The 23,891-nt window shown below is 39.6% G+C and overlaps 1 protein-coding gene across 5 annotated transcripts in view; it reads left to right on the top strand.

Annotated features, from left to right (window-relative positions):
• The window catches only part of CLIP1 (CAP-Gly domain containing linker protein 1), a 113,031-nt gene that overhangs the window by 52,085 nt on the left and 37,055 nt on the right, over positions 1-23,891 (top strand). For 3 of the 5 annotated variants that reach the window (XM_084649466.1, XM_084649467.1, XM_084649469.1), the window contains exons 4-10: positions 4,028-4,152; positions 4,741-4,957; positions 6,934-7,131; positions 8,970-9,073; positions 10,855-10,915; positions 16,883-16,987; positions 22,291-23,235. In XM_084649466.1, the coding sequence (XP_084505592.1) occupies positions 4,028-4,152; positions 4,741-4,957; positions 6,934-7,131; positions 8,970-9,073; positions 10,855-10,915; positions 16,883-16,987; positions 22,291-23,235 (1,755 nt within the window). The remainder of the gene's footprint in view (positions 1-4,027; positions 4,153-4,740; positions 4,958-6,933; positions 7,132-8,969; positions 9,074-10,854; positions 10,916-16,882; positions 16,988-22,290; positions 23,236-23,891) is intronic. The other 2 variants (XM_084649470.1, XM_084649468.1) reach the window with 1 other exon arrangement.

Genomic DNA, 23,891 nt, shown 5'->3' with positions numbered 1-23,891 from the left:
CATTCCCATTGTTATTGCTGCTTGCTGTGTGCTCCATAATATCTGTGAGAGTAAGGGGGAGATGTTTATGGCAGGGTGGGAGGTTGATGCAAATCACCTGGCATCTGATTTTGAGCAGCCAGACACCAGGGCAATTAGAAGAGCACAGCTAGGCGCACTGCACATCAGAGAGGCTTTGAAAACCAGTTTCATGACTGGCCAGGCTACGGTGTGACCGTTGTGTGTGTTTTTCTCCTTGATGCAAACCCACCCCCCTTGGTTGATTTTAATTCCCTGTAACCAAACCACCCTCCCTCCCCCCTTCAAAATAAAGTAACTTTGTTTTGAAACCATGCATTTTTTCTTTATTAATTTAAAAAAAAATGAGATAACTGACAAGGTAACCTGGGTGGGGTGGGGTGGGGGAGGAGGGAAGGACAAGGCCACATTGCTTTTTATAGCCACACTACAAATCACTGTTTGAATGACAGCCTTCTGTTGCTTGGGACATCCTCTGGAGTGCAGTGGCTGGGTGCCCGGAGCCTTCCCCCGACCCCGCATTCTTGGGCATCTGGGTGAGGAGGATATGGAACTTGGGGAGAAGGTCAGGTGGTTGGTTATACAATGGATGCAGCTGGGGTCTGTGCTCCTGTTGGCTTTCCTGCAGCTCCACCAGATGCTTCAACATGGCCGTTTGCTCCCCCATTAGCCTCAGCATCGCCTCCTGCCTCTGCTCTTCATGCTCACTTAATGCTTTCCTGGCCTCTAACACTGAATGCCTCCATGCATTAAGCTGTTCCCTATCAGTGTGGGAGGACTGCACGAGCTCGGAAAACCATGTCATCGCGGGTGCGTTTTTTTTGGCTTTCTAATCTGCGATAACCTCAGGGACAGAGATGATAAGGGGAGCGTAGAAACATATGCACCTGGGCGAGAGAGATAAAAAGGGATAGTAAAATTTAAGATGATACATTTCTGAGAACAAAAGGGAGACTCTTTGACAGTGAATTGAGCAATTCACAGCAGACAGCACATGTGCTTTGGGTGCAAGGTCGCATTTTGCCTTTTATATTGAGCACCTGCCGGTATGGTGACACATCACACACGGCTGGGCAACAGAATTCGGTTTCCAGGCAGCCATGGTAAGGCACAGGGTATGCAGGGTTGGCTTCTTACGCATAACATGTGGGAATGGTTTCAAACTGCAGCGCCATCCTTTCCCATAGCAAGCAATGGGTTGGGTTTCACATTTAAAAGGAGGGGCTCTGGTTTTCGGGTGGATGTGCAGCATACACCTCCCCCCACCCCACCGCATGGCTATTCTCTGGGATGATCCCTTCACTCCTCCCCCTGCCACATGGCTATTCTCCAGGATGATCCAGGATGAATGGGGTCCTTTTACTGTTCCCTTACAAAAATGTCCCTATTTCAACCAGGTGACCATGAATTATATCACTCTCCTGAGGCTAACACAAAGACTGCCTTTAACAGTTAACTGTTCCTCTGCATTTTGTTTTCTACTTACCTATTTTAAAATTGTTCATAATTTTATGTAAATGCTGAGCACTTAACACATGGTATCTAAAGAACTAACTTTAAATTATTATTTCAGGCAGATATATAGCTTCTATGCAAGACTAGAAATCTGCAATAAAATCAGATTTATACTAGAGATTTAGGGCCAGTATTTCTGTAAAATCTAAGATTTGGTGAAATCTCAGATATTTCAGTGGGGTTAGAAATAGATGGATGGATATTTGACAAGAGCTTGAAGGATAGTTTTTTAGTTCTCTAACACTCTTGGTTGCATCCTGGTTTAAAGTACACTTGGTTTAAAGCACACAGGGTGTGGGATGAGGGCAGTGTGACGAGTCTGGCATGGACTTTGCAGCTTCATTTTCTGTTTTGTTTTGTTTTTTGGGGGGGTTTTTTGTGTTCCTTTTAGCTTTTATTTTGAGAACAGGTTACGGATGTGTGTTTGCTGTTTAGCCCTTGGAAAAAAAGTGGATGATTTGAGGGAGGAGGGAACAAATTTGGATTCAGGGATAGTTCTTCCAATGAAATACTGAATACGAAGCATGATAGTTAGACTGGAATGTAAAAAAGGTGTTGGGATCCCACTTGACTTCCGGTCTGTCAACTTAGTGTTTGTTTTGTTTTTTTTTTCTTGTTGCTCTTTTACGAATGAAGACAAACACTGTCTTTTCTATACCAGAAACACCAGATACCAAACATTTTCCTAGTAGTATATTTATATGTTAGCTGTAAATATAAAGTGTTTTTATTCCCCCAGGGTAAAAATGACTTACTATTCCAGCATAAAAGCAAAGACACAAAGATACTCTGCAGATTAAATGTTACGAAAAGTGACCTGTGAAGGGGGAAAACACAGGTCTGCCTCCTTTAGCAGGTATAAAGACCACCAGAAAGGCACTTTTCTGCTTGTTTTCTCATTTTAGAAATAGGAGGGCCAATTCTGAACTTCCCTGTTTTATTGGAGGTTCCTGATATGCATATTAGGAGCTTTCTCTGTCATTAATTGAAGGAGTGTTGAATCTTTAAGGAGAATTCATGTTTCTCAGATAAATAGGTGTAAATAAAAATAAAACAGTTTAAATAAAAATCACTTCCCCTCTCAGTCAGGTTTCACTTCCTTCCTATCTATGATGTCACGAAGCTATTAGTGCTCTAGTCATCCTGAGAGTTTCTCAGGAAAATGAAGTGAACGAGGCCTGAATTGCTAATGTAAAAAGCTGTATTTTAAAATCTAGATCAGGCTTTTGAACATAATAAATAAGAGAAGTGATACAAACCCATTTTTTTTTTGTCTTGGCAGGTCATTTTAAGTTTCTTGTCACGGTACAGTTTTCTTTCCACTGCAGGGTGTGCTGGGAATGGCAAATACAAAAAAAAGTGCCCAAAAATGTCCTTGATGTGTGAGGGAACCTCTTGAAAAAGTAGTTTTGGTTGACATTTGGTGCATATGAAACGTATAGTACTGGAGGCAGGAGCTGCACAGATTTTCTCACAGGGAGGCCACAACACACTGTTACCCTGACCTGCAAGACTCCTGCTGTGCTGGGCTTGTCCCAGCAGTAGATGGTCAGTCACACTGAACCCATCTTGAATCTTCACTTAATTTCTTCTCTCGTCCCTCCTTACCTCTCTTAGTGGTGAAGCTATGTCTTGTAGGGGTGTGCTGTAGGTGAGTAGAGCACCATCACGGTGTCTGGAAAGGTCTCCCAACACTTTTAGGCAAAGTGAATGATTTAGGATACACTGGTCAGGAGTACATACTGAAGAAAACGCCTGGAAAGTGCTTTTTCTCCCTACACCAATTAAAACAGGTGCTTCCATTTGCAAACCTGCCAAGCCTCATGCTTTATATTTCCTTTAAATGTATGAATAATTGTAGTATTTAGCTAATCTGAATTATTCCAATGAGGAAGCTAAAGTGCTGTGGTGTCTCCTCTCCTTCCCTCACAAACTTACAATAGGTTTCAGAGTAGCAGCTGTGTTAGTCTGTATTCACAAAAAGAAAAGGAGTACTTGTGGCACCTTAGAGACTAACCAATTTATTTGAGCATAAGCTTTCATGAGCTACAGCTCACTTCATCAGATGCGTAAAAGTGGACTTACAATAATAAAAAAACTTACAATAATAAATCATTCTAAATAGGTGCAGGAAAAACTTAATTTAGAGAAATAGAGTTTAAGGCCAGAAGGGACCATCAGATCATCTGAAATTGGCTATAACCCAGGTTCCAATGCTATCAATTCCCCACATCTGCACTGGGTAGTGGTAAATATATTTTTAGTCTTATTCAGTCATGGTTGTGGTTCCAAAGACACACTCAACATGTTAAAATAGAAGCAGTAGTAAAGATAGAGTAAACATTTCTAAATAGTTACTGGTTGAATCATATTTAATCCTTAATTTGCGGAGTGTTTATGAAATTATGTAAAAATATTTAGCACCTGATTTGATGTTTTAGTTTGGAAACTCAGTAAAAATTATTACGCTTTCTCCCTCCCCCACCCCCTTCAGGTTGGTGGCACCAAAGCTGGAGTAGTACGTTTTCTGGGGGAAACTGACTTTGCTAAAGGAGAGTGGTGTGGAGTAGAATTAGATGAGCCTCTGGGAAAGAATGACGGAGCAGTGGCTGGAACAAGGTTAGTTTATAATCCTATAATAATAACCTTTACTAACACAAAATTGCTTGGAGTTTAAATCTTGGTTTTATATATCTTTCAAAACCTCCATATTAATGTTTACTTAGTCTGTAAGGTCTTTGGGATGGAGACCTTCTGTGTTGTTTGTGCATACAAAGTCTGGCACAGTGATGCCCTGATCCCTGACAGCGGTCTCTAGGTGTTGCACAATACAAATAAGGATAATTAATTTAGTGCAGCTAGCAGAGGGTCTTGAAAAGTTTCCTTTTCTCTCTGTTTGCTTGGAGAATGCATGTGACAGAAGGGAAGTGGAGATTTAACTCTGCTAAACCTGAATGGAATTTCTGTAGGCCAAGGGCTTTCTAACTGTTGAGTTTTCTGCAAGTGAAGTGTTAATGCTTCTCAGAAAAGAGGTTGTAAGAATTTTATAATGAAAAGTGCTAAGCAGCCTTAATACCAGCAGCCCCTTTCCCTTGTTTAGGGTGTTGATGTGGAATTCCTTAGAAGTTGCCATACTGTACATAAAAAGGTGATTCTCTGCAGCCTTAATCTATTTAATGCCCTCATCTGATTTTGCTTTTTCTAAAGGTATTTTCAGTGTCAGCCAAAATATGGCTTGTTTGCACCAGTCCACAAAGTTACCAAGATTGGATTTCCGTCAACCACACCAGCTAAAGCCAAGGCAACTGTGAGAAAAGTGGTTGCAACGCCATCAGCTCTGAAACGCAGTCCAAGTGCATCTTCCCTGAGTTCTCTCAGTTCTGTGGCATCATCAGTAAGCAGCAAGCCAAGCCGTACAGGACTAGTAAGGTTCTTTTTCTATTGCATGCTTTACACTTCCAAACGGGAACCAATATGGCACATGCCTGTGGTTTACTTATGTAAACTGAGGATAGACCAGTTCTTGGGAAGAGCATAATATATTTCATTGTGCTCTTTTGTTTTTCACTCAAAGCATGCATGTAGGAAATCTTAGCTAGCCCTGAAGAACAGATAAATGTTTGTACATTTATCTTTATATATATAACAGTTAACTCAAACTAACTGAGGTTTTTGCAGTAAGAAAGGGGCTTATGCTACCAGCAAAATGAAGGGCATCAATCTATTCTGGGATCCACGTTGTAGAAAGTTGTCCATTTTTCCAGGGCTGCTTCTCTGCTAAAGCTACGTTAACGTTTGCAGACTTGGCTCACACTAAAGCTTCCAGAGATGAACTTGTGTCTGACTAAACATAATATGAGAAGCCTCAGCCAGGCCAAAATGCAATATCTTTCTCTTGTTCCATTGGAGAGATGGTTGTGTGTAATGTGGAAATCCAACATCTGCCTTTGCTGATAAGAAGCCTCTTTCTTTTCCTAATTAATTTTTAACTCTGTGAGCTTCTAAAGAGTAGAAACTGCAAAGTATGGTGTTGAGATTAATTTTAACATAGTACTAATTTGACCTAATATATTCTATATTTATGTTCATTTTTTAAAGTTTGGTACATAAATATGATATGGGACAATTGTCCAATCTTTGGAAAGACCATGAAAGAGACATGTTCCCGCTCTTGGTCACAACTGCTGTGATACTGTTTAAAACTAATCTACCCAGAAAGCAAGGTTGTGATTTTGAATAATCGAGATTTTGATAGGAACTGCAGGAAGTAGGATCAAAAATGCTATCTATAGTTTAAGACCTGGGAAGAAAGTTTGAATTTCTAGGTTTCAGGTCAATTGTTACATATTATAACAAATTTACGACCTCTATACTTGCTGCACCCACAACTTGTTCAATAACTATTACTCATTAGTAGCAATTCTTGTACTTTCAGTTCTGCCACTTTCCCTCCCAGTGCAAAAAGTTTTGACAAAATGGAGGATAGGGGCACACTAAATTCTCACTGATCATTGTAACAGCCAATTCCATTAAGTGGAACAATGGGCACACTTGATCAAGCAAAGCTTTAGTCTCATTTGAGAGAGATTACATTTTGCAGATAGATTCATTTATCTTTATACCCTTAATTTTAGTCATGCCAAAGTGGTTCTTTCCAAAAACTATTAGTTCAGCTCAAATCCTCAGAGTGATTCCTATCAGATATCAATTATACTTCTTCAGAATGTACTGATAGTGACAAGGATTGCAGAACTTTCCCTTTTAGTCAAGGAAAATCCCCGTTGGCTTCAATGGGAGACTGTCTCAAATGAAGACAGCAGAATTTTACTCGGAATATTTATCCATCTTTCATAGACACAAAAGGTGGCAATGGGACTTCATGGGGAAGGCTTTTCACAATCCATTTGGAAACCTAAAATGTTCTTAGATTGCAGAAAGTGACCCAAGATTAGGACTCCATATATAAGGGAAGAATGTCTAATTTTACTATGAGGACATTTTTATATCTAGCCAGGGCTTATGAAAAAAGGTGCTTAGCAGCAACCTAACAAGCTAACCTTCAACTGAGTCTACAGAACCCATCTTAGACTGAGGCCAGCCTTCTGTTTTCATTTGAACTCTTCAGTGTCCTATATACCATCTGCTGATTGCCCCATAACAGTCTTGATGCACAGTCATGTCCCTTATTAACTTCCAGAGCAACTAATTTGAAATTAATTCTCAAAACAGGAAATAAATTCTTTTCCCCTCTCATTGGTTTTGATGTATAAAGTGTGGGAGGAGCTGCAGTCAGGTATAAACAACATCTGCTTAGCTAGCACCCAAAATGCTTGTACAATAAGATTATATCCTTCCTTTTTATTTGATAATGAGGTTTTTAATGTATTTGCTTTTTTGAAGTTAACAGAAACATCTTCCCGATATGCAAGGAAAATTTCTGGCACCACCGCTCTCCAGGAAGCTCTGAAGGAGAAGCAGCAGCATATTGAACAGCTTCTGGCAGAGAGGGACCTGGAGAGGGCTGAGGTTGCTAAAGCAACAAGTCATGTAGGGGAAATAGAGCAAGAGCTGGCATTGGCTCGAGATGGACATGATCAGGTAACAAATAATGCTGCTCTTTTGACATAATGATTGTAGGACAGCCAACTTCGCACACTAGGTTTTATTATTTGATTGGACAAGTCTGGGAGTAATGGGCACTGTTTTAAAATTAAGTCTTGTTTGCAGCCACTGCTCTTCTTAGAGGTTCCTGGGATGGTGAAGTTGAGACTTTTAAAGAAGTTATGTTTATAGTTCATTCTGAATGTTAAGAGGTGGTATTTTAAAACCACTGTTAAACATTGTACAGTGCCTTGAGCAGTTGGGTAGGCGGCGCTCTAAACATTTGTTATTAAAATTACACATTGGAAACAATCTTTCTTAGGCAATAACATCTTAATTAAGAAGCTCACAATAAATATTGTTAACAATCATTTCCAGATTGTAGACTAGAGACAGAAGCTACCTATTTGGTGCTATCTCGTCCATTCCCTAAGTGGCCATTGCTAGATTATTCCATGTAAAGTACAAATTTTATTCCTTCATCCGGTCTATTTTTACACATCCCAAATGCTGATGTTTCCACCACATTCCTTGAGAGACCATTCCATATGTAATTAAATGAAATTCAACATTGATAAATGCTAAGTAATGCATAATGGAAGAAAAATAATCCCAACTGTATTTATACTGCAGTGGGCTCTAAATTAGCTGTTACAACCCAAGAAAGAGATCGTGGAATCACTGTGGGTAGTTCTCTGAAAACTTCTGCTCAGTGCTTAGCAGCAGTCAAAAAGGCTAACAGAACGTTAGGAACTATTAGGAGAGGGATAGAAAATAAGACTGAAAATATCATACTGCCACTATATAAATCCATGATCCGCTTACACCTGGGATACTGCGTCCAGTTTTGGTTACCCTATCTCAAAAAGGATATAGAGAAACCGGAAAAGGTTCAGAGAATAGCAACAAAGATGATCGGGGTATGGAACTGCTTCTATACAAGGAGAGACCAAAAAGATTAGGACTGTTCATTTTAGAAAAGAGATGACTAAGGGGGGACATGATAGAGATCTCTAAAGTCATGATAATATGGAAAATGTGAATAGACAAGTATTATTTACCCCTTCACACAATACAAAAACCAGGGGTCATCGGATGAAAGTTAATATGCAGTGGGTTTGGTACAAACAAGAGGAAGTACTTTACACAACTAACCTGTGAAGCTCATTGCTATGGGATGTTGTAATGACCAGAAGTATAACTGGGTTCAAAAAAGAACTGGATAAGTTAATGGAAGAATGGTCCAGGAATGGCTATTAGCTCAGATGGTCAGGGATGCAACCCCATGGTCAGTGCAACACTAAACCTCTGACTGCCAGAAGCTGGGAGTGGAAGACAACCGTGGATTACACCTTAATTACCCTGTTCTATACAGTGCCCCTGAAGCTCTGGTACATGCCACTGTCAGAGACAGTATACTGGGCAAAATGAATAGTGGTCTGACCCAATAAGATAGCTCTTATGTGACAGATCTCACTTCAGGAAGCCTTAGTCTGATATTTAGCCTAGATTTTGCTTTTCATATTTCATCTAATTCCTTCTAAATAATCCCTATTATACCACACCTTCCCTTGCGGCTTATGTTGTTGGTGTATTGTTAAATGGTTATTGTGTGCCTGACCCCTGGGTTATCATTTTACCATGCTATAAGTATTTTGTTCTTAATCTTTCCATTTAAACTTCCATGCAGAATAGTTGACTGTCCATTTTGACTTTCCTGCAAACCATATGGCTTTCTTCACACTTAAATAGAACCCTGTTTAAATTTCTTCAAGTAAATATTGACTTGCCTAATCTTTTTACTTTCTAAATTCTATGTCATTGCTGCTAATTAGCATGTACTGGAAATGGAAGCAAAAATGGACCAGTTGCGGGCTATGGTCGAAGCTGCTGATAGGGAAAAAGTGGAGCTTCTCAACCAGCTTGAGGAAGAGAAAAGGTGAACCAAAAACTTTATTTGGGATTTCTTTCCATCACAAACAAGGTTTTGTGTTTCAACTGTGGTGGTTTGCCAGTAACAGACTAATTCCAAAGGGACAAATATAGGGTGTTGTGTCTGGTGTGAAGTCACCTGCATAGTTCATGCTATGGAGTTGCTTAGACCAACAGTTTGCAAACTGCAGAGGCGGTATTGAGGCAGCCTCTGCAGGTTGCATCACACAGGGCTTAAAATAAAAGCTCTTTCTATAATAAATGCTATGAGCCTGTTTTCACCAGCTGCTAGGGCAGTGAGGGACTACTTTAACTCTGGTCCTCGCTGGCCTTGAGCTCACCTTCAGCATGTTGCCAAGTAACATAGCTGTTGCTATACATGACTGATGCACGTTAACTGAAGTTTCAGAGTAACAGCCGTGTTAGTCTGTATTCGCAAAAAGAAAAGGAGTACTTGTGGCACCTTAGAGACTAACCAATTTATTTGAGCATAAGCTTTCGTGAGCTACAGCTCACTTCATTGGGTGCATACTGTATGCATCCGATGAAGTGAGCTATAGCTCACGAAAGCTTATGCTCAAATAAATTGGTTAGTCTCTAAGGTGCCACAAGTACTCCTTGTCTTATTAACTGAAGTGGCATTTTGCAACTGGGGAAGTGTTCACAGCTTCAGCAGTGTAGTATACCTAAATACTCTAGGTTTATTTTCTTTGACAGTTCTCTGCACTGTGTTAGATACAGTCTCATGCAGTAACTTGAAATCCAACCACCTTAAATCTTTCACTCCCAAAAGCAGGGAGTTGTTGCGTAGACAGCGTTGTAATTACTGTTAAGATAAATACTAACTTAGATTCTTATTGTTCCTTTTCTTTACACTAATTGTCTGAAAGACCCTGTATCCCCCCAAGCCCTGCCTTTGACTGAGAAGACTCGATGTGGTCATCTTCAGAGTCACTCAACAAAGTTCCAGCCAGTGCATGTTGTTAAAGGGATATGAGGCACCCTTTCTCTCCTCTCTACATTTCTTGTGGAGTTGAGTGAACTATGGATCCAGTGTCGGTTGCTCAGAATCTAACTTCAGAGCCCTCTTCCACAGGAACACACCATCTGGTCCATCTCAGTCCACTTAAAGTTTGACTAGGATAAAAAGGTGGTGGTGGGGGTTGAGATCTTGTTCACAAATACGTTCTACCTATATGTTCTAAAACTCTAGTGTAGATGAGGCAAGTTGTGCTTTAGCACATGTCTGTTCCTCCCCCACGGGCTTCCTCTCCACCAGCCAGCACGGATAAAGATCAACTTGCTTTGCCTATACTAGAGTTTTAGAATGTGTATGTCTAAAAAAAACACCCCAATTTCTTAATTTTTTTAATACATTTTCTAATTTTCTTACCCATTTTTAGCATGAATCATAGAAATTAGTGATGGCAACTGGATCAAGTTGTTTTATCAGGTCATTGTTTGAGAGTCTAAAAAAGAAATGAATGAAATGGTGACTAGTTAATTTAAATATATTTTGTTTGTTTAAACTATTATTTTCTTGGTTAATACTGTCTTCCAAACTTCAAAGAACTTCAGGAAGGATTTTGATATCATACTTTATTTTTAATGAATTTTTCAGTATTCTCTCATTTAAAATCAGGGTTGAACTTTTTCTCTTCTCCCACTTTTTCTGGTAACTTGATTAAGTAATTAAAATATAATGTTGCTGTAGTTTTTAATTTCTAATGAAAAGTAAGTACAAAAAACAATCTCTCTTTGAAAACTCTCTTCATTTATGACTCATAGGAAGGTGGAGGATCTTCAGTTCCGCGTAGAGGAAGAGTCCATTACCAAAGGAGACCTAGAGGTAAAATACTGTCAACTTTGTAAAAGTCACATTTGGTAGGATACTGAAGTGCAAACAGTTGTAGACATTATATTCCTAACAGTGTGAAGACAATGAAAGGAAGAGTTAAAACTGCATGTTGATATTCCAGGAGTACACAGAACAAATGGAAGGGGATCCCTAAACCTTCAAGTACCCAATTCTGCAGTCTTTGTGTAAGCTTAAATGGTCAAGATTGGGCCCTTAAGTGAATTGTATTCTTCAGCATGGCTTCTGTAGCTGAGTGGTTGCGGTTGTGGCAGAATAATTTAATTTATCCCTTGTAAAATTTCATCCTTTTTTGCAATTTTATAATCCTGCTAACATTTTTTTCAAATTATTTAAAAGAAACCAACAACTAGAAATCCATTTTAAATTCTAAAACTGGCAGTTAATAGTCATGTCCCTGTTGAAGTGGGTGCTGAAGATTTAACCACCTCAGTCTTCTGGGTGATTCATACCAAATAATGACTATCCCTGCACATCTCTCAACGAAGACTTAACATCGGCGTGCGTGGTTTAGGGAGGGTTCAGAATTAAGCACACCAGTGAAATACAAAGTATGTACTCTTATCACGATTTACCTTCCTACTTTGTCTAGCTGGTATGATGTACTGAACTCTACTCTAACATTCTGAAATAATTCTGTACACAGTGTTTTTATTGTTAATAAGAAAGAAACAAATTGAAACCATTTAAACACTGCCAGTTTTTTAATCCAAATTTAAAATAAAAATGTTGGACGTCTTCTGGTTTTTGAACATATTTAATCTGAAAAAACATTGGTTACTCTTATTCCATTGTAAAGAACAGGAGAAATTTAAACTGACTGACTTATAACCCTATGAACCATTAATGATGAAAGTGCTAGCCTTGTGGTCCATTTCATGTGACATTTCCTTTAGTTCTACTTTGTGTCAGTCTTCCATCCATTTTAAAGTACCTATCTATACTCTGCTCTATTAGTTGTTCAGTCCATGAAAGTGTTTTTTGGATTTGTTTTGTTAAATCAATTGATAATTAAAATTGACTTTAAAATCATGGCAAACTGTTTTAAGGACTCGGGTTGGTTGTTTGACAAGATGCATATCTTCAGGAGTATAAGCTGAATTTAAATTAATGAAATGCCTCCTGTTGTATTGGAGTGATAGTGTTAAGCATTTAATAGGTGAAATATATATCTATATTTTTTTTTTAATTTTTACTGATAGCAAAAGAGGCAGATTTCTGAAGATCCTGAAAATGTAAGAGGGCATTTAAGTGTGTGGAGACATCCCATGTTAACAGATTGTGTACAGATAAAATGCTTATTGATAGACTTAATCACTAACTGCATAATCTGCTATTGAAACATTGACTCTAGTATTTGTGTGCATGTTGCTTTCAGAGCAATTACAACACTTATCACAAAGAATGTATGTAATGACTAAACACTGGCATCCCCTTTAATTGAAGACAGGGAGAACGTATCGTCATTAGTTTTTAAAATAAAACCGCAAACTTAATACAGTGCAATCAACTGAAAAGCAACAGGAGCTTGCAGGAAACTACAGTCTTCGGCCCTGAAAAGTCTCTTCTGTAAAAGCAGGCCTCAACTTGCATTCATCACAAAATCCTGCGTTCTTTCCCATGAGCTCCCACTACTGTTCAATGGATGGCACTGTACATCGTTTCATGAAATTTCCTAGAGAACAAATTGCATAGCCCCACCTCTCCTTACTGATTACTCTTTTTTTTGTTATGAAATGCTGAAGAGAAAGCAGTATCCAAGGAAAAGCGATTAAAAATACAAGAATGATCTCATTATTTACACTGTACAAAGCTATGGATTTTTCATTGTAGCATAACAGGATTTCTTCCTGAAACACACAGAGAAATTGTTTAGGATTGGCTAGAAGAAATATATTGCTTTGCAAGTCCTTAAAATAAATCCCCTCTACACCATCCATAGTACAAAGCTGATGGAATTAAAAAAAAATCCTCTGCTTTTGATTTGGTTCAAGAAGATCTTATAATAGGCTGCCTCCTGCAACCCCTCTTCCCCCACCAAAATAGAAAGCTCTCAAGACTAAAACTGATTTCCTACTATGCATTCTTAGGTGTTCCTTTTATGAAGCTACTTCCGTGATCTGGGTCTCCTCTATTCTTCCAAATCAGGCACACGGTGTGTTAGAAGTAAATCTGCATGTGACTTTCCTCTTTCCTATTTTGTGCACTCCTCATTCCCCTCTGTCTTTATTCCAATTCTCTCTATTCTAATTTCTCCCTCAACAGGCTTATTTCCCAAGAAAAACCCTTGTTGCTCTCCTTTTGAGTGGAGAATGATGTTGGATTATTTAATGGAACACTAGATTAGAAACTATCCAGACCATGTTCTGTGGTGAACATGCCAGCACAGGGACTGAAGACTTGCTGCCCCAGTTACAGAGTCATTAGTCAGCATTATAGCTTCAGCATAGTAGTACGGATGGATCAGTAGGTAGATACAGGTGCACAACTAAGCTGTGAATTTCATTTCAAAGAGTGAGAGCAGGCACAGAGTGCAATTGGCATGCATTGTTGATAACTGATGGCCTGCATTTGGGACTTAATGACTTAGGGTTCATCTACCCTACAAAAAAACCCTTGGCACTTGGGTTTATGCTATGGGGCTCAAAATAGCAGTGTAGACCATCTCACTTGGGCTGGAGCCTGGGCTCAGAAACCCTGTATGGGCGGGGGTCCCAGAGCCTGAGCTCCAACCTGAGCAGGATTGTCTACACTGCTATTTTTGGTGCCATAGCATGAGCCCAAGTCAGTGGCCTGGGCTTTGAGATTCACTGCTACGGGATTTTTTGCAGGGTAGATGTATCCTTAATGGAATTGGAGAGGATGTAAGTCAGGGCAGGATTTGTCTCACCCCTCATCATCTAATTGTAATGCCCCAGACTAGAGAGAGTGTTCCCTGTCATTTTTCACATCTGAATCAAGCTTTAGTATTAAATTCCACTCTCCTTTATGTTGCACCAAAATAAATCTGGAGTAACTTCATTGAATCTTCTGAATTCATTCTGGTGTAACTAAGAGGAGAATTTGTCCCTTAGACTTGTCTCTTTGGATGTTTGGAAGGGAGCTCAGACTGATCCACAGTTCCTCAGTGGATATCCCTATTTGGAATTGGAGCCTTTCTTTTGGAAGTCAGACTTATTTATTTTTGTTTGTTCTTTAAATGAGCAAAAGTGTTTGGAGTGGAATGTTTTAGATTGCACCTCTATTTATATTTAGCTGAGCATCTTTATTTATTTTTGTTTTAGTGTAGATAATATCTGCATGGTGGGATATTTTTGAATAAGTTCTGTTAACTCTGATCTCTGAAGGTTTTAGTATTATTGGACAGCACCTAGATATGTTTGTTTTGCTGCTATATAAGCAAGGGATTAAAAAGAGGCTTTGTGTATGATGGGTGTTACAGAAAGAAAGCTTTAAGATAGTGCATATTTTAGTAGAGATTCATGATGTAAGGAGAATTCTGGATATGCTCTTCTGTATAGATCCACCTCAGGGAATGTGACAAAGTAAGTATGTAGGTTTATCCCAAACCACTAGTTAAAAAAACCTCAAGACATTTCTAGAGCTGTTTAGTGGCTTGGTTTTTTTGTTTGCTGGATCTGAAGTCACACTAACTAGTCCCACAAATGCTCCGAATTAAAGCTATTGCATTTAAAACTTGTAGACATTTTAAAAATTCTCTTAACAACTCTAATTCCCATCAGAATATCAAACCACATAATGGAAAGCTGTTGGTAAAAGGACAATCCTTATTCTTCTGGAAAACTGGCAGTCTTGTCAAGCCCTCTGAAGGTCTTCAGGAACAAAGGAGACATAGAATCACATAAAAACTTCATTAGCCCAAGGAAATGCTGAAAGTTTGGCCTCTGAAGCAAGTTTAATACTTTTGGATCCCTGTGTTTTGGGGCCTATTGAATTATGTTGGTAGAATTAGCTTATCATTTCCATCATGATGGATACAGAACTATTTTGGTTCAGCACCAGTCAACTTCCAGCTTTTGACACAGATAGAGAAATAACTTGATGTGATCAGAATGAAATAGTAAGGAGAAACCATCTTTTTTATTAGTTGATGGGTGGAGGAGAACACAGCTGAAGCAAAACAAAGGCTTTTCCCCATCTCACTTCCTCTTCAAAGAGTACTTATGATCTTTATTTGATTGTTTGAGGCTGCTTTGAAGATGGTCACAATCAGCTTATCGGTGTTTATACATAACACTGCTTTACAAGGATTTTAAAATATCTTGCTACAAACACTGGCAGTGGAGACTTAGGTCTACATTACCTATGCCGGTGCACAATGCACGTAGAGTGCCTGGGTATACACAGATCTCCTACCAACTGTGGGACCACTACAGTATGGGCAACGAGATGGTGACAGATGGAGTAGGGACTTGATGGGATCCCACATATCTTAGTTCACATTATTCTCTTCTCCTTCGTATTCTACGGCTGGCTCTGCAAGCTAAAGACCTGTTTCTTCTAATTAATATTTCTTAGCTTAATTACATCCATCCGCTGTACTTCACACTAAATTACAGCTACAACTAAATCACATAGAAGAATGTTGCTCCAGTCTGCCACGGGTAACTTCTCATGATGAGAAGCATGTCTTGCCATAGACAGATAAAATAATATTCAGCCTCCATCAAGTGGTCACCCTGTTGTTGGGATGGTCACACCTCTTTCTAGGAAAGGACACTTAAACCAACAGGCATGAATATTTCTTTTTAAAATATGGCATATTTTAGGTTAATGATGATGTGCATTAAGATTGACACAATGTACTGAACTCTGCAGTTCAGAGCTGAGTGTGACATGCAGTTCTTAAGTCTGGATGTGCTTTTCTTTTTCCCTCCCACAGTGGTGCAAGTCAAGAAGGGAGTAACTGCTAGACTCTCCATCTCTCTTAAACTCCATGTTTTCTTGCAGACTCTTGGGAAAGCGTCTCAGCCCCTTTGTTGAATATTCAGGAGCTGTATCCTGATATTCCACAGTTCTTTATAAAACCTACCCCTTTGTGAGGTACTTGGCTCTGCTTTGTGTGGTTCCTTTTTCTCTCTTGGAACACAATGCCTTTTAGAAGTACAAAGGGCACAAGTCCTCTTACTTCCTCTTCTTGGCCTAACCAATTTAGACTTGAGTGACGTACCATGGTCAAATCAGCATTTTAGTTACAGAGCAATAAGTCTAAATCAGTCACATTTTCTCCCCTTCTGGAAAGGTGGGGAAAAGATGTTCTGCAGCTCTGAGTAACTCTGTGTGTATTCACACCATTCATATAATAGCAACAAATGAATCTTGACATGCCTAGGACTTGCCAGGAAGATTTTTATGGCACAAACTTGAAAACAATAGAGAAATTAAAAATAGCATTCCACAGAAGCCCTAATCAATATCTACAGCCAAATTCAGACCTGCTGGGTGCTGCTCCTGTTCCATGGTGTTATTTCACCTATGACACCAGGTCTGAATTTTGATCCCCTAGTTCATAATTAAAAACCTAACTCAGCTACATCCAAATAAATATACAGTATTAGTTGGGGGTGATGCGGGAAGGGGCTTATAGTTCTTTAAAAAGTATTAACTATTCTAATTTGTGCTGGTAAACTTCACATACTGATATATAACTTCTACTTGGCTGCATGAATCTACCTTACTTTTTGTCCGTATTTCTTCTTGTTTGTGATTGGTTTGTTTTATTTTACACATCAGACCATTTACACTTTCAGTCCATCTCTCTCATCCATAGAGTTTCCCTGTTCATTTTACCCACTGCATCTTCTCTGCTCATCCTTGGTAGAAGATACTGGCAGCACGGCCTGCATGTGGCATCCTCCTCTTGTGCTGGCATGTGATGGTGGCACTGTTGTGTTCTCTTCCTTTCCTTTTTACTAACAGACGCAGACCAAACTGGAGCATGCCCGCATTAAGGAGCTTGAACAGAGCCTGCTCTTTGAAAAGACCAAAGCTGACAAACTCCAGAGGGAGTTAGAAGACACTAGGGTAATGGTTTTCACTATTTAAATGAACAAGACCTATTTGTAACGTGGAGGATTTCTGATCACACAGTCTGCGGGGTATAATGGATATTGAAGAGAGTGCCTGTCTTCTGCCATATTCTTTTATAGAAAGTAGCCAAGAAGGACACTACTAAAACGACTACTACATTTTGACTTTTTGTTACATTTTTATTATATATAGTTCTACAAAGGAATCCAGGTAAGATCTCTTCAAAATGGAAAGATATCACTTGACTACAGGTGCAAAGCGGCAAACAAAGTTGTGGATCTATTTATGAAAGTATTCAGCAGTTCACTTGTAGCAGATAGTGAGGTTCTTTATGCTTCAAAAGAAATGCTGACATGCTGTGAATAGACAAATGTTCTCATTTAATTTACTCAAATTCTTCCAGTCTGAAGGTTTTTGGGGGATGGAGCAATCTGGACCTTATGTACAGGTTGTAACATTGGGTGCTTATTTTGCTGACCAGTGTGTACTGTGGCCATACAGTTTGTTTGTTTGTTCTCCGTTGGTATAGTCCTTCCATAGGGAACCCAGCGGCACTAGTTACATATTCTGCTTACATCCGATTTTTTTTTTAATGCCCTTGTTAGAAAGGTGAAGAAGTTCTACATGTGCAGAGACTTGGAACAATGTTAGTATCTTTCTACCAAGAACCATATTAATCTCTCCTCTAGAAAGATGCTAACCCTGTGTCAAATTTCAGCTGAGACAGATCCTATGTGACTAGATTAGTTGACCCCAGTACTCCCTTTGCAGGTGTGTTTAGCAGAGTGTAATAGTACTTTATCGTACCGATGTAGTCTCAGAAGTCCAGAACCATGAAGAATGGAAATGACTTCCCAAGTTCCATATTTGGATGCCTTTGCACATATGAAAAAATGACATTTTTTATTTTGTGCTTGAAGGAATGACTTGCTTATGGTTTCTAAGCTTAAAGCATTCCAGTAATTTGAAATGACTCTGGTCAGCCTACAGCTCTGATTACTCCCCATTGATTTAGATTATTTTAAATAACAATGCATATTATGCATTGTAATGAATGTCAGTGATTTGACATAATCATTGTTCTTAAAGTGCTTGCAAGTGATCCAATCAGCTTTCTTCTACGACAATATAAAGCATGTTGATTTCATTTAAACTGATCATTTTCTCCACACCAGAAAGTGCCACATGTAATTAAAACAGAATGACAGTAACCACACCATTAATGACAATGTACTGCTTACTAGTTATTTTTGTCAGGCAAGGAAGGGAATTTGAGTGGGAAGAATATAGATATGGATGGCTATTAGCCCTTTGCCATACATCTAATAAGAACCTATGTAATCCCCACACTTGCCTAGCAAAAATCGTTTGTGTTTTTGGATGCTAAAGATTAATAAGATGACTTTCTCCTATCAATCTGAAGTTTTAACTTTAGTATTTGCAGAAGTCCAGTAAGGTCTCTGTTTTCTGACAGGAAGTATATTCTATAGATTCCCACTCTTTGTTTATAAAGTTGTAGAGATGGATTGCTTTTATGTAGCAGGAAACAATCTTCTAAATGTATAGTAATCCAATAACTTTTATTTGGATGGGAGCAATGGATCCAAATTTTCATGATTTAGCGGCACTTGCGAAACTGAGGAATCTTAAAACTCCTGCAGATGAATTACAGTTTAATATTACTTGCAACATGTGCATGGTATCATAGCATTCAAATATCTCGCACTGAGAAGTGATTCTTCAAAACTTGCTAAACCTGAGCCCAATCTGTGAGCATCTTGGCACCTCTGGTTAACTGACCATCAGTTAGCAGATGCAACACAAGCCAGTTGCTTTTTCTTTGGGGGAAAGAAAAGAAACCTCTCTACAGGGAATTAATTCTGCTTGGCTGGAGAGCTTCCTGTTGATTGAGGTTTTTTCCCCACCTGTCAGGTCCTTACTATTCTCAAAGAAACTGAGGAACTTTGGCTCTTTTCTAGACCCCAGGAAGGCAAAAGTGAAACTACAAAGAAGAGAAAGAGGTGTGTCTGGTTCATTTTTGTCATTCTGCATCACTGTGGTGATGGACCAGACTAGTACAGGAGCATACAACTATGCGTTCCTTTAACATGAGATTCAGTAGAGACTGAGCAACTCCCAGTACCTGAAGGGCCCTTCTGTGCCAGGGTTTATGTAAAGCTACGGGGGGACTTCATCTGTGCCCAGTCCATTGCTGGGGTCCATGCTAGTGGATCCTAGGCCAGATTTGGGACATGTGTTTGTGGGGAGAAGAGGGTGCGTATTTTTTTGTAGAAATATAGTTGTTGCTCCACTCCAGCAAACTGCCCACATAGGGCCTAAAACCTCAGACTTTTTGGCAACAACCAGTCAAAATTATTTGTATTTACAAAAGAGAAGATGCAAAGCCTACAACTGTAGGACAGGTTAGTAAGAATCGTGTATGTTGGCCATATTGTATCCTCGCTATTTTTGGCCGTTTTCAGCAGACACCTCAGCATGACTGACCAAATTGTGCTAAAAAATAAGTCTGGTAAAATATTACCAGAAAGTCAATGACTATATGACAAAGGGTCATAAATCTTCCATTACATGATAGGAGTCTAGGTCACCTGTTGCAAGACATCACTGTTTATGAATTTCCTTGTTCCTAAATTCCTCTCACATGTGCACATCAATGCTGGGTTGAGAAGCCCTCATTGATGGCTTCAGTGTTCATGGAATCTTGTAGCTGGAGAAGACAAACCCTCAGTAACTGAGAGATGAGAATAACCTTAAAATACACTACAGCTGTTCAGAATGTAGTATCAAATATTTGAGAACCTGTAAAACTGGTCCAAGAGGTGATAAGTGAGCTCAGCCCTCTATGTGAAGAATTCCACCTGGCATAGAAATGAACCAATTAACGCCAGCTGTATTATGATGATCCTTGCAATGCAAAGGAAAATATTTCAAGGCCAGTTGGTGTATCCTTTAAAGATAGTCTGTGAATCAAGCAGCTGGCAGTTGTCTTCATCCTTCTCCTCAAAATGAAAAGCCTTGAGAGAGCTGGTTTGCTGAGGTTCTTGAGGAACTATCATTTTTCTGCATTAGAAAATTACTCATCATATCAGTTTCTGTTTTAGTTGTAGGGGGCAGGAGTAGGGTTTCCAACTGTCTAATCGCACAAACCTAAACACACCTGCCCTGCCCCATCCCTTCTCCAAGGCCCCGCCTCCCATTCATTCCAGCCCCCTTCCTTCTGTCACTAGCTCTCCCTCACCCTCATAGGCAGGGGGTTGGGGTATGGGCTGAGGGGTTCGGAGTATGAAGGTACTCTGGGCTGAGCCTGGGGCAGGGAGTTGGGGTGCAGGATGGGTTTTCGGGTGTGGGCTCTGGAAGGGAGTTTGGATGTGGGAGGGGGTTGAGGGAAGAGGTTCGGGGTACGGGTTCTGGGAGAGAATGTGGGTGTGGAAGGGGGCTCAGGGATGGGGGAGGGAGTTTGGGTGCGGGAGGGGGCTCAGGGATAGGCAGGGGGTTGGGGTGCGGGCTCCAACCGGATGGTGCTTACCTCGGGTGGCTCCCGGAAGCGGTGGCAGGGCCAGCAGCGGCTCCTAGATGCAGAGGTCTCTGCAGGCTGCCCTGGCCTGCAGGCACCACCCCTGCTGCTCTCATGGGCCATGGTTCCCCATTCCTGGCCAATAGGAGCTGCAGAGTTGGTGCTCAGGACGGGGGCAACGCGCAAAGACCCCCTGCTGCCCCTGCACCTAGGAGCTGCTGCTGGACATGCCAGCCGCTTCCGGGAGCGGCATGGATCCAGGGTGGGTAGGGAGCCTGCCTTAGCCCCACTGTGCTGCCGACCTAACTTTTAGCAACCTAAAATCTCCTGGATTGGCTTCAGTAGCCTCTGGGAGATTGAGCCCGATTCCGGGAGATTCCCGGCCAAACTGGGAGGGTTGGAAACCCTAGGAAGGAGTGATAGTTTGTTTTTTCCTTCTCTCTCATCTGTTTGGCCATCTTTTCCTTTGACAAAGTGAGCTTTGGTCTAAGAGTCATTGAAACAGTTATCTAATATGCTGTACATTTTCTTCATTGTTCATGGGGCAGGATTTTGTTGATTAGATTCTGCAATGATACATACCAGCTTTAATAGGATATGTGAAAGCCAGTCATTTAACTTATTAAACACTTCCTCAAGATATTGCTGCCTTAATAATATATCCTAGATAGACTGCAAGGTTATCAGTTGTTCCGTCAAGATAACAACTTCCAAATATCCTTGCTTATTCCACTTACTGTTTCATAGTAAGCAGTTCTTCTTTAGCTTTCAAATTTCTTTCCTGACCTATGTCCCAGTACATACTGCAAAATATATTGCTGTTAATGGGTTATGTGGGAGAGATTTAAAACACATTATAGTTTTGTTCTTGAGGTCATAGATGGAATAATATAAAACGAAGAGTGGGATCTGTACAAAATACTTAAAAAGAATAATTTCAGGTAAGTAATATCTTTAATCTTGATGTTGATAATATAAGGAGGAGCAGAGACAGTAATTTCCTGATCAGGAACCAATGGTTTTGTGATGCTTTTGCATGTCACAGGCTTAATTCTTTAACCCTTTTTTGGCATTCTGAGAAAGGCCTTGGGTAGTGTAAGAATAATTTTTAAAGACAGTCTGGGGATAGATGCAATGGGATTTTCAACTATTGGTACATCTAGACCAAATAAATATATTTGCATTTTTCTGTTAGCTTCAAAACCAATATGAATGGTGTAAGGAAGCAATTATCAGGACAAATGAAGACTGCAAACTCTCCACCCTTCATCATTCCACTTTAAATTCGTCCATAGAAGCATTTTGCTAACCCATGGTAACCTATATACAAGCTGCGATTGTAAACTTTTGCCTAACAATTTTTTTTCTTTTAACAGCTAACTTCAGAAAGGGAGGTTAAATACATTCTGGCTTAAATAAAAGTTATAGGGGTGTAAACATAGGTAGTGGTACTTTTATTTTAAAAGAAAGGAAATAATTTAAAGAGTAAACAAAATCAAGTATATTAGATTGTCTCGGTTCATAGATTTCCATGTAAAGCAAACATTTGTTCTTACTTATGCTCCGTGAGCTATCTCAGTAGGAATAGGAATTTGGATTAGACTAGATCTGATTTTGGCCAGTTATTGTCAAAAAGGTTGGTATGGATATACTAATGAGGTTAATTTGTTATAATTGAAGATTTTTTTTGAGACTTAAAAATCTTTTCATGCTTTTATATGTGGTGTAACTATTTCTCTTTTTAAAATGCTGTTGATCATAGGTGGCCACAGTATCCGAAAAATCTCGCATCATGGAACTAGAAAGAGATCTAGCATTACGGGTGAAGGAAGTAGTTGAGCTCCGAGGGAGATTAGAGTCTAGTAAGCCAGTCAGCGATGTGGACAGTTCTCTCTCACTGCTACAAGAAATAAGTTCTTTGCAAGAAAAAGTGGCAGAAATTAGCAAAGAACATCAGAATGAAATAAATTCACTAAAAGAGAAGTTTGGAATTGGTGAAGAATCTTATCGGAAGGAGATCAAAGCACTTTCAGCTTCACATGAAAGAATTGCAAAAGAAAATGAGTTATTGAAAACTAAGCTAGATTTTGCCAACAAGGAGAATTCAGATGTGACAGAGCTTTGGAAATCAAAGCTGGAATCTGCTATTGCTTTACATCAGCAAGCAATGGAAGAACTAAAGGTTTCATTCAGCAAAGGTGTTGGGGCTCAGACTGCTGAATTCGCAGACCTAAAGACCCAAGTTGAGAAAATGAGATTAGAGCATCAAAATGAAACATCAAATTTAAAACTAAAACAAGAAAACGAAAGATCTCAGCATATGAAAGAGATTGAAGCTCTGAAAGCAAAGCTATTGGAAATCACTGAGGAGGGAGAGCGAAGCCTGGAAAGCCTGAAGACCAAACTAGAAAGTGCAGAAGATCAACATCTAGTAGAAATGGAAGACGCTTTAAACAAATTACAGGAAGCTGAAATAAAGGTAAAGGAGCTAGAGGTACTGCAAGCCAAATGCAATGAACAAACCAAAGTTATTGATAGTTTAACAACACAGATCAAAGTTGCTGAAGAAAAGATTTTGGACCTTGATGTGCTTCAGAAAGCCAATTCTGAAGGTAAATTGGAAATCCAGAAACTTAGGAAGCAGCTTGAGGCAACTGAGAAACTGATACAAAACCTAGAGACTGAAAAGATTGATGGGAGTAGCAAGGTTTGTATCAACATCCATCTTTTTACTTTAATTTGTTTTATTTTAATTTACATTTCTACCTTTTTTATCTACAATCATGAGCTCATCACAGAAGGGAAGATAGTGTTAGGAGAGACAGTATATTTTTTTTAATCATCTGAAGAGATTTAGAGAAATTGTCCACTACATCTAATCTGGAAGGCTGTATCTTGTCTTGTAGGGTTGTGGTTTGGGTAGAGGTGTGTGGATCGTGCTCCCATAGAAGTTCTTTCTTGCTGTGAACTTACGAATCCTATAACCTCTGCTCTGAGAGCTGTGTTGGGGCACTGGTGGTCCTAGTAAGCAAGAAGAATCCATGTATTTATCGATGTGTAATAAGTTAAATAGTGGATGTATTGAGATTAAGTGATGTGTGACTCTAGGAAAATCTCTTGCCTCTCTGATAAACATATTGAGTTGCACAGAGGTTTCCTCACATTCCTCATACTGTTTCTAAAAGCCTAGGAAGAGCGTGTACTGCTTTGAAGGGGGTCTTGTGGTTAAGGGACAGGACATGGAGTCATGAGATGAGTTCTATTCCTCGTCTTCCCACAAACGTTATGTGTGATCTTGGGCAAGTCACTTCACTTCTGTGTCTTGAGTTCTGTCTGGGGCACAGTCCGAATAAGTGGAGCATT

This window comes from Lepidochelys olivacea, assembly GCF_965140295.1.
Source record: "Lepidochelys olivacea isolate rLepOli2 genome assembly, chromosome: 15".
Lineage (NCBI taxonomy): Eukaryota > Metazoa > Chordata > Testudines > Cheloniidae > Lepidochelys > Lepidochelys olivacea.
This window is presented reverse-complemented; position numbering and strand designations above follow the sequence as displayed.